Source organism: Nannospalax galili, unplaced genomic scaffold (assembly GCF_000622305.1).
Source record: "Nannospalax galili isolate Female #2095 unplaced genomic scaffold, S.galili_v1.0 scaffold575, whole genome shotgun sequence".
Lineage (NCBI taxonomy): Eukaryota > Metazoa > Chordata > Mammalia > Rodentia > Spalacidae > Nannospalax > Nannospalax galili.
In genome coordinates, this window is record NW_008335442.1 from 1,314,220 (window position 1) to 1,325,096 (window position 10,877).

The 10,877-nt window shown below is 34.2% G+C and overlaps 1 protein-coding gene across 14 annotated transcripts in view; it reads right to left on the bottom strand.

Annotated features, from left to right (window-relative positions):
- Kdm6a (lysine demethylase 6A) overlaps positions 1 to 10,877 on the bottom strand; it is a gene marked incomplete at its 5' end in the record, with an annotated part of 60,197 nt that overhangs the window by 48,565 nt on the left and 755 nt on the right. For 4 of the 14 annotated variants that reach the window (XM_017797420.2, XM_029562142.1, XM_008830248.3 and 1 more), the window contains 6 exon segments: positions 1,447 to 1,542; positions 2,083 to 2,238; positions 2,689 to 2,823; positions 3,389 to 3,608; positions 3,747 to 3,845; positions 9,000 to 9,126. In XM_017797420.2, coding sequence (XP_017652909.1) covers positions 1,447 to 1,542; positions 2,083 to 2,238; positions 2,689 to 2,823; positions 3,389 to 3,608; positions 3,747 to 3,845; positions 9,000 to 9,126 — 833 coding nt within the window. 14 annotated transcript variants of the gene reach the window in all.

Below are 10,877 nucleotides of genomic sequence, written 5' to 3' on the forward strand. Positions count from 1 at the left end.
AAAGAAAAAAAAAAAAAAAGACTATGATTAAAGACATATCTAAGAAACAAGATAATAATTCTGTAAAATGTTTCTCTGAAATAATTAGATATGCTCATAACCACTATCTGGTAAGATAATGAATTACCATCAACAATGATCTAATTCAGTCTTAAAATCCTTTAAAAGTCTGAGAAGCCAGAGTGAGAACTAAGCATTCATCGGAACAAGGTTTACTATAATATGATCTTTGAGAGAAATGGGCATGAAATTTTACTCATTAGTAATTTTGAGTGTTCATACAGAAAGCTCTTAAAACTTAAAACACATGATAAATATGGTCAGAGATCGCTGCTTAGAATAGGAAAAGTCTGAAGATGATTTGAATGTCTGAAAGTATGATTTCCTTAAAAAATAGTGTGATATCTATATAAGGAAATATGATGTAACTGTAAAACATTTAGGTTTCTTATATATGGGCAACGAAAGGCCTATAAAGGACATTTATTAATAGCATATTGACCCCTTATCAAAGTGAGATACCTTCTAAGATCACCTAGTAGATGCCAAAAACCATAGATAAACCATGCCTATCATTTAATATTGCTTGAATCCTAACAAAGTCAGACACTATAGCCACAGCTTTTGCAGTCTAACTAGCACAAATGTCTTTCTATTTTTTTACAATTTCAAAGAGAAGAGGTTTTTATACCACAGATCCTTCCAAACTCAGTGTATTAAGTAAAGAACTTTCTCCCTTTTCATTTAAGAGAAGCATTTTGTGTCTTCTCTTTAGTATACTCGAATTGTTATCATTATTCTTATGGTTTATAGTCAACTACAAACCATAAGAAATAATGATTTCAGTGCAATAAGAAATAGGGATTTTAATGCAAGCACAATTATACCGAAACAGTTGTTTTGATAAATGAGATAGCTACTAAGTGACCAAGGGTCAAGTAGCATATAACAAAGAGCATGGATGCACTGGACAAAGAGATGATTCACATTGCTGGTGAGACAGAATGAGATTTCATTATGCCACTAAGAATGCTGTAATTTAAAAGTTATGACAATTTTATTTCCTGAAATTGTAGAAAGAGACACCACAAATAAAACAGAAAAATAATGGGGTGGGGCATATATTTGCTTGTATATGTACAGCACATCTCTAGAAAGACAAGAACCTAGTAATACCAAGTATGTCAGGAGGGCAGGCGTTGAAAGACTATATAACCGATATTCACGCTTTATGCATTATGGATTTCAAAATAAAAAACAAAATAGAGTAAGTGGAGAGCAAGAATGTGCCATGTCTAGTACTCCGGTAAATGTGTGCACACCTTTTATTTATGTACATACTGAGTTTTCTGACATTCAACTTTTAAGAATCAATACTTAAAGCTCACTAACTCTATTCCTTTTGGATAAGAAAGGTTTTTGTTGTTAAAAGAGTATTTTACATACCTGTAATTTCTGTGGTGTCAAACACCATGAATGAGCTTGTTGCTGTACTGGAGGATGTGACACAGCATGGCCACCACTCCAATTATCAGAAGTATTCTGAGGAAAGTTGATTTTAAAAAAATTAAAGAATATTTGGTTAAGTCAATAGAGTTAACAATAATTAATGAATAATGAAGGCCAAATGACTATGAATTGGAATATGCACACATAAAAAGATGTTATTATATTCTTTAAAAATAATTTACATGCATATTACACCTAGAAGGTTTAAAATTTTTAAAATGTTGATCCTTTAATAAGCCACCCGAAAAGGCCCACCCCTAAACTATGGCCCAGATGGCTAGCCTGGCTGCTAAATTCAACATTAAAGATATTTCAATGTCAGTAAAAGTGATGATGAAAAGTGTGCTGACACCTTAACAGCAGGGAAATGGATAATGATTTGATGAATGCAAATTTATCCCTACTTTTATTTATCATGATTCTAGTACTTTGGGATGGGAAAGCTCAAACCTTTCACTCTTTTGATGTCCACAGATTTAAAGTAAAGGACAGGAGATGTTCAAACTGCACAATTTCAGGGCAGTTGGAGCTTCTTTTTTTGACTGGGTTTTTTAATTTCTCTATAGCATATACCTTTGTTGGACTAGATGTTCTTTTCCTCTTGGCAGGACTGGACAGGTCATCTACTTGGCTAGAAGGAATCATGTGTAGTGGCAAGGACTGCTGTGAAATTGGTGTTTGACTGAGGCCTAATACAGGTTCAGTATTTGGATGATGAGGTTTACATGCCTAAGAATCACAGAAGGAAGACAAAAATAGGGTGCTATATATTCTTACTTCATTCCTTCAAATTATAAAACTTTACAAGCTGCATACTTTTCAAAGCTATGTGGACATCTCTGATTGAAATTGTTGAAAATAAAAATCAAATCACCATCAATGAAGAGAATGTGTACCTTCCTTTGAAAATCTTCCTTTAAAAATTAAATAAATCATTGTGGCATTATTTTAAGAAATCTTGCAAAATCATGAAAATGCACAAAGGTTCTAAGTTGGTACCCCCAAATATTTTCCCATATCAGAGGGAATTTTATTTTGATCTAGATTCCCTTTGCAGTTAAATCAAAAGGCTTTTCATTAATTAAAGCCTTCTCTGCTTACTTAAAATAAGCATGACCACTACAGATTGAAAAGAACCCTTAAAGCTGGGCACCTGCAGAACATAACCCAACTTCTCACCTGCTGTGCTGTGTTCATGGCACCCTGCCTGGAGGTAAGCTCTGCGGGTATTGGTAGGCTCCATGCCTCCTCAATACTAGGAAGTAATTTAGTTTTATTCTGTAGACTACCTTGTGGAAGGTTACACAACTGAGCCTAGGAAAAATTATGTAAAAAGCAAATTTAACACAAGCCTACTTGAGTAAGAGCAAGTCCACTAAATCTTCCTAAATGTTATAGCTAATTGTATTTAAAAGAAAATAGATTCTAAATTTGGGGCTTTAGAAAGATACTAAGTATAAAGAGGGTAACCAGAATATAAACCTTTGTGAGAATCAAAACAAAGCCAGGCTCTGTTTTTCGAGTTCTCATTAGCTGTCTTCTCATGAAACTCCAAGCAAGAGTGAAAGACAGTGTCTGTGTTCTTTTCTTAAAATGCTAGGACAACTTAAAAATGTAGACAGTACATTGAAAAAAATTATGCAAATTAATATGCATCAAGAGCGTAAATGTACAAAAGAACATCTTTTAAAATATTGCTTATCTCATTTAAAATGAAAAGTAAAACAATATTATAAGCTATGGTATGTTTACAAAATATGGAAACAGATTATAGACATCCAAAGACAACTAGACAAATTTTACAGCCACCCTCCTACTGCCTGAGTGTTCTGGGGAAATAGTGGCTTTAAAAAAATAAAGATATTTAAAATTTTTTTACCTGTAAATACTTAATTCGTGCTGCGAGTGCAGAGGTATTACTACAAGTTTTGCTTCTAGTTGCATTTACATAGCATTTAATGGCATCCTGAGGCTGGTTGCAGGATTCATAGAGAGTGCCTAGATCCATCCAGGCTGCAGCATGGCCATGGTCTAATTGCACAGCACAAATATAGGCCTGTAAAGCATCCATAGGCTGATTTTGTTGTTGATAGAGCACACTAAAAAGAGAAATTAAGAAAAATAAGTTAATTAGGAACTGCTTAGTTTCATAGCATGTTTTTTAACTACAAAGTATATTATACATGATGCAACCACCTTTGCATTTCAATTACCATTAATTTTATACAAAGTCTTACCCTATTGAACACCACGTATCTGCACTTGCTTCCGATTTATCAATAGACTGCCTATAAGATATAAAGGCATCTTGAACTTTCCCAATACTTGAATAGCACCTGGGGGAGAAGGCAGAAGGGGGGGGGACCAAGAAAATTCCATTAACACTAAAACTAATTAAAGTTATTCATTGAAAAACGGCTTTTTGTCAAAGCAAATTTTAGAGCAATATAAGCTAATATATTTATATGCATGTATTCATTATAAAGATACATATATATATACACAATGAAATTGCAAAGTACATGATAATTGGCAATTCAAAACTCCATTTAATAGTCTTTCTTAGAGGTGCTAGAGTATACTGCATTAATGAATTCTATTAAAATAATTATAGGTTGGGGCTGGAGAGATGGCTCAGCAGTTAAGAACACTGACTGCTCTTGCAGAGGACCTGGGTTTGGTTCCCAGGACCCTCATGGTGGCCAACAACTGTCTCCATTAACTCCAGTTCCAAGGGAACAGTTCCACCCTCTTCTGACCTCCATGGGCACTGCATGACATAGGTGCACATACATACAGGCAGGCAATACTCATACACGTAAAATAGAAATAATAAAATATTTAAAAATAATTATACGCCAAAAATTTCAACACTATAGATACTATTGAGTTGAGCACAGTTCCTCCCTACTCTGCTTTTATCTCTTGATCTCTATTTCCCATACAATCAGAATACAGAGTTCAAAAACCAAAGCTAAACTGTATGCAAGAGCTGGATGAACTAGATTTCTATGCTCTTTTCTCAGATAATAAAAGGCAAAAGTTCTATAATATATAAAAATTCTAGTGCAACAACCAATCCCTAAGTAACATAAATATGGTATACAGTATTTCATGACTAGTAAAGACAGCACTATAAGATTCAAGTTTCAAGGCCTATCATTTTCTTATTGAGGATGTATGTACCTGATGCATACACAAACAGCAACTGAAATTTAAAAAAAAAATCATTTTTAGTGACTGGCACTAAAAGAGAAAGAAAAGAAATCCCTATACCTATCATCAAGGAGCTTATAATCTGGTTGAGAACTAAAAGTACTGTAAATGTCACATCATGGCTAACATGACCATTTAAGAAGAGACTATCATCTACTGCAAGATTTGGAAAAGGAAAAAGAAAACAAACAAAAATGGAGGTGGGAGTGTTAAGAGTAAGAGATGTCAATATTTATAGATGAATATTTAGAACAGCAATTTCCAATTGCAAGACAGCAAACAACATAGAATAGTAACAAATACATACATAAAGTTTTCCAATAAAGTAGGATTTGTCCTATAATTTGCTTATTTTGGAATAATATTAGCTGAGAGTAACCAACAAATGAAAAAGTAAATCTGAACATCTTGCCCACAATTTTATTTTTATAGTAACTCTTTGAAAATTTACTGATTCATATAAGTACATGGACCACTGGCTTAGACACAAGAAAAGGGGAAAAAGATTATTTCAGATAGATTTGAACAGTATGAGCAAATCCTTATGTATTTGTAAAAAAACAAAACAAAACAAAACAAAAATTTTAAAAATACAGATACAAGCTGGGCATGGTGGTATACATCTTCAACCCCAGCACTCGACTCGGGAGGCACAGTCGGATCTCTGTGAGTTTGAGGCCAGCCTGGTCTACATAATGAGTTCCAGGCCAGCTGGGGCTACAGGGAGACCCTGTCTCAAAAAGACAAAAAACAGATCCAAAAAAAGTAGACAATTTTTAAGACTGTACAAAAAATACCCTCAAGGGACTGGAGAGATGGCTAAGTGGTTAAGAGCATTGGCTGCTCTTGCAGAAGACCTGGGTTCAGTTCTCAGCACCCACATGGCAGATAACAACCATCCCTAACTCCAGTTTCAGGGGATCTGATGCCCTCTTCTGACCTCCCCAGCACTGAATGACATAGGTGCACTTATACAGATGCAGGCAGTACACTCATACACATTAAATAACAAATAAAATATTAAACAACTATATCCTGAAACCTGCTTGCTTAGAGAAGACAGTGGCCATGATGAAAGCACTTTACAGGAATAATAATCTGCTCAGCAATGCAGAATAAGACTGAAAGGGAAAAAGGAGGATGGCTATCTTCATTGGTTTTGGAACAGGCCAAAATGGATGTGAAAGTAACAGAAGTGGAAAGAGCAAAAGACTGTGTAACTGATTGGTAGATGTTCACGGAGGTTGTTATAAATTAGTTATAAAATCTGACTAAATAGGAAAACAGGAAACTAGGAGTATAGTTCAGTTGGAGAATGCTTGCCTAGTATGCACTAGGCCCTATGTTCAATCCCCAGCACTAAAAAAAGGAGGAGGAAGGAGTAAGGAAATGATTACTTCAGCAAAAGGAAAAGAAGCTGTTGACTTGGAAAACACCAAATGCTGGCTTTAGCACAAGGTGAGGATATTAAGATGGAAAAACCTAGGTGAAAAATTTGGAATTTAAGATACCTTTGTGTACAAAACTAGCTTTACAATTTATCTGTATGAAGAGAAGCTTTAGGAACACAGGACATCTATGAGAAAGAGGTAAAAATAAAGCAAAGAAATTGGTAACTTATGAATTTGACAATATCAGAAATTTCAGTGATTAGGCAGAGAAGGAAGTTTCACATAGCGCCTGCAAACTGTTTTATGAAAGGAGAATTTGTGAAGAGCTCAGTGATAATATCAAATAGGGACAAAATCAAAGGGAAAAGGAATGCATAGGGAAAAGTATATTCCTTGTACTGTTGTAGTTGTTAAAGACATACTTCAGATTTACAGACAAATTTGCCTGTAAGAAATAGTAATACTAAGAGAAATAATACTTCCCCAATCCTTTTTTGTTAACATTCCATTCCTATGAAGCCAATGTGCCCAAAGAGAAATATCCCAGTCCAACTATCAACCACTTCTATTCTATGTTTCCCTGAGAGAACCTTGTGTAACCAAGAAAGTCCTGAGAGAGCCTAGGACTCAGTGTCTCTTCTTGGATCTACCTACAAGACTTTGGACAAAGCATTTTCTTCCTCAAAACCTACTTTCTAAATTTGTGAAATGACAAGATTTATAGGGTGAACTAGTCACAGGTGACTTGCCTGGTTTATTCCAGCTCTACCGTTTTATAATTCTGTGATAACATGATCAAATGACTTGGGATAATTCTAGCACAATACTACATTACAATCTCACTTTGATACATAGATACTAAATAAGGAGCACATTTAGTCTTCAACACACCTGAATGGTTAAGTAATAAAAATGCTCAAAAATATTAGAACCATTAAATCCCAAAGTTTCTTACTGACACCTCAGGACTCTGAAGCTTTAGCAATTTTAAAATATAATTTATTCATAAACATATTAGAAGTGAAACAGTAGAAGGTATTGAGAGTAGTAGAAAGCATCACAAAAGTTTAAACTGTCTGTGAGTTCAAGGCCAGCCTGATTTACACAATGAACTCCTGGCCAGCTAGAGTTACACAATGAGACCCTGTCTCCAAAAAAAAAAAGAACCAGATGAAAAATAACTAATTTCTGAAATGATCGTTTTGAACCCTAAAACAAATTAGATTGTGGCAAGTATCCCTTGTATGAAAAGTCAAGAAAGTTTATTGTATATTTTCAAAAGTTTCACAAAAAAATTGAAAGTGTCAAATGATTTAAAATATATAACTAATTGATTGAATATGGAAAAAAATTCGCAAAATACTGCTCACTGAAGCTGAAAATTACAGCAATATTAAAACAGCAATTTTAGATACACACACACACGCAGAGCACTAACCTCTATCTTAGATCAAAAGGAAAATACTGTGAGTATATATTCTTTCAGACCCATATTAAAAGAAATTTTCATGTATAAACCTTGATACTAGAGGGAGTGACTAAGCAGGTCCGATTTCTCAGGGCTAGGCTTTCCTTACCGTCCCAGCAAGCCATGCAACCTCACATTCTACAAGAGTAACAATACTACCTCCAAATACATATGAAGCTTAGTTCATTTACTCCATCAGTGAACAGTCATTATGTCAGACAGAAAGATACAAAGATAACAAGATAATAAAATCCACGTTCTGCTCACGTAGAAGAAAACACAAAGTCTATACTCTCAAGCTTTATTTATGACAGGTGAAATTAGGCTACTTTATAAGCATGGGGAGAAATGAGAAAATTCTAGTAAACTCTTACTGTACATTACTAAGAATAATCAAATAGTCTTCAAAAAATATTCTATTTATTTTTATTTCATGTGTATGGGTATATTGCCTGCATGTGTACTAAGTGCACCTTGTGTCAGGCAATGCCCAGGAGCTCAGAAGGGGGTGTCGGATCCCCTGGAACTAGAGTTACAGATAGTTGATAGCCTCCATGTGGATGCTGAGACCTGAACTCAGGTCCTCTACAAGAGCAGGCCAGTGCTCTTAACCGCTGAACCATCTCTCCAGTCCCTAAATAATCAAATATTCTTAGAAAAGGAAAACATCATAGCATTCTATCCATTTAAGCATAGCAATTTTAAAGGCATGTCAAAAACAAAACAAAACAAAAAACTGTGGTTTTATGGCAGTTTTGCTGGAAATAAGATTCCAACAGAAAAGGGGGGGGGATTAAAACTAAAATTAAGAGTAATTTCAAAAAAAAAAAAAAATCCAAATCCAAAAGCTGGTTAAGGAAGGTACCTAATAGATAATGTAGCCCAAAGTGTCTCAATGGCAGCACTACTATCATTTAAAGCCAGGCTTTGTTAAGGGCTGGCTGTCCTATGTATCAGGGGATGTTTAGCAGCACCCCTAATGTCTACCCACGAGGTGCCAATAGTACTCCCTAGCAGTTTCTCTGTCCTCCAACAACCACTGACTTAATACAATCCCCTTATAAAAGAAAACAGAAGCCACAATTCTCCAAAGAGTAACTGAGCCCTCACTTAAAATTCAAGTCTTTTAGCTCCTACTGCACCGATAGTTCCAGTATATCAGGAACAATCTAAAACTTGCAACAATTCAGATTACATGAAAATTCAAAAAAACAAAAGAAGGTCCTTTTAGACCTATGAGAAAAAAATACAATAATTAAAAGCTTTCTTTTATTATTTACCTTTCAAGAATCTTTATTGTAATATTCAAAAGAGAAAATACACTGTTCAAGATATAAGCTACCACTTTAGGTTGTAATCGAAGCCTCCCAGCAACATTTGATAACAGCAAAATCTAAATATCTAGTAAGTCTCACCTTCCGAGGAAATACCAGGACTGGCCAGAATTTGGATCTGCTTCCAAGGACTTTTGGAGATACTGAATAGCATAGCTTTCCTTGCTAGCTTTATCTCCCAGGAGATCCACAGTGTGATGCATCCAACCTATAATAAATTAAAACCATTTATGAAGATTATTCTATTTTTTGAATAAGGAGAAAAATAACCACTTCTACGTATTTAGACTACACACTGGAAATTTAAGAATCATTGATTCTTGCAATTAAAAAGTCTGTTTCTCATAGTAATGCACATAATGTTAAAAGGCTATTAAGAGTTAACAGTTAGAGCCAGGCGTGGTGGTGTGTGCCTTTATCCCAGCGCTTGGGAGGCAGAGGCAGGCAGACCTCTGTGAGTTCCAGGCCAGCTGGGGCTATAGGGAGACCCTGTCTCAAAAAAGATCAGAAAAAATTAAAAAAAAAAAAAAAGTTAACACTTAGAAGATTACAAACTCTATATAACCTGAATAATACTTGTACTCTTTCACTAAGGTTCCAAGTAGAACTGTGATTTGAGATCTACCATTAATTCAACATGCCCATTCTAAATGCACACATTCTTAAAATTATAAATAAGGTTGTATTTGCTATCTATCAGTAGTCACTTTGTCATACTAGTATTTAAAAAATTTTAAAGTTATAAAACAAAGAATCTAAAAATATCTTATTTACTATTCCATGTAAAAATAAAAATACATTTAAAGAGTCTCCAAGACACTCCATCAGATTAACATACACATACAACCCTAACTTACTGGCTAAATGAATTCACACTGTGTAAAATATAAAGTACTTAACAGCTTTAGCGGAAAAAAAAAAGACTATAAGAAAACTTTATACAAATGATACAAATATTACAAAATGTCAAATAATAATTTTTAAATGAATTTGATAAGGAACTAATCAAAAGATTATATCATGGAATATTATATTCTAAACCTCTGAGATGTAGAAGAGCAATTCAGTTAAGTTTGTAAACCATTACAAAGTATATAAAATTAGCTCTGCTCTTTTTGTAGTCCACAGTATATGTAACAAATAAAGCACCCTACTTTCTGATATTTACTGTATTTTGCTGTGGACTGAAAGATATCTTAAAGGGATTTAGTTATCCTTCATTGGGGGGGTGGGTGGGGAATGAAAGAAAGAAAGAAAGAAAGAAAGAAAGAAAGAAAGATAGATCAAGCAATCAATCAAGCCATCTATTCATCTGCTCTCTCCATATCTTTCCTGCTACTCTTAGAAATAGTAAGAACAACATCCAGGGATGAGGGAGACGGCTCAAAAATCAATTGCTGTGCAAGCCTAATCACCTAACTTCAATCCTTGGAACCCAAGGTAGAAGGACAGAATCAACTCCTGAATGTTGTCCTTTATGTTCACACCTGAGCTGTGACATCCATGTACCTGTACCCACTCTCAATAATTTTAAATTTTTAAAATTTTTAAAAAAGGATCTAGAGAAATAGGTTCTAAAAGAAGTTGCTCCAGCAGCAAGCAAGTTGGCATAAATTAGACACAATGAGAGGACATGTTTTCTATTAAAAAAAAAAAAATCACCAGAAGTTTAATTTTATATGCTGAAATTCAATAAGCTACTGCCAGAAGTCAGATGATCTATGATTCAGACATAATAAAAACACAATATTCCAATATAGTTCTTCAATTTAAAAGATATATATATATATTCTTGTTGGCATATTCTTTCATGAAACTAAAAATGCATGGAAAACTGAATTATAAATAATGACAATAAAAAAGTTCATATTCAAATATTAACTGAGAGGTATTTGGAAAGCATCACACTTGCTTTTTGTTTTGTTTTTTTCCCTACTTAAAAAATCAAAATCTTTTTTA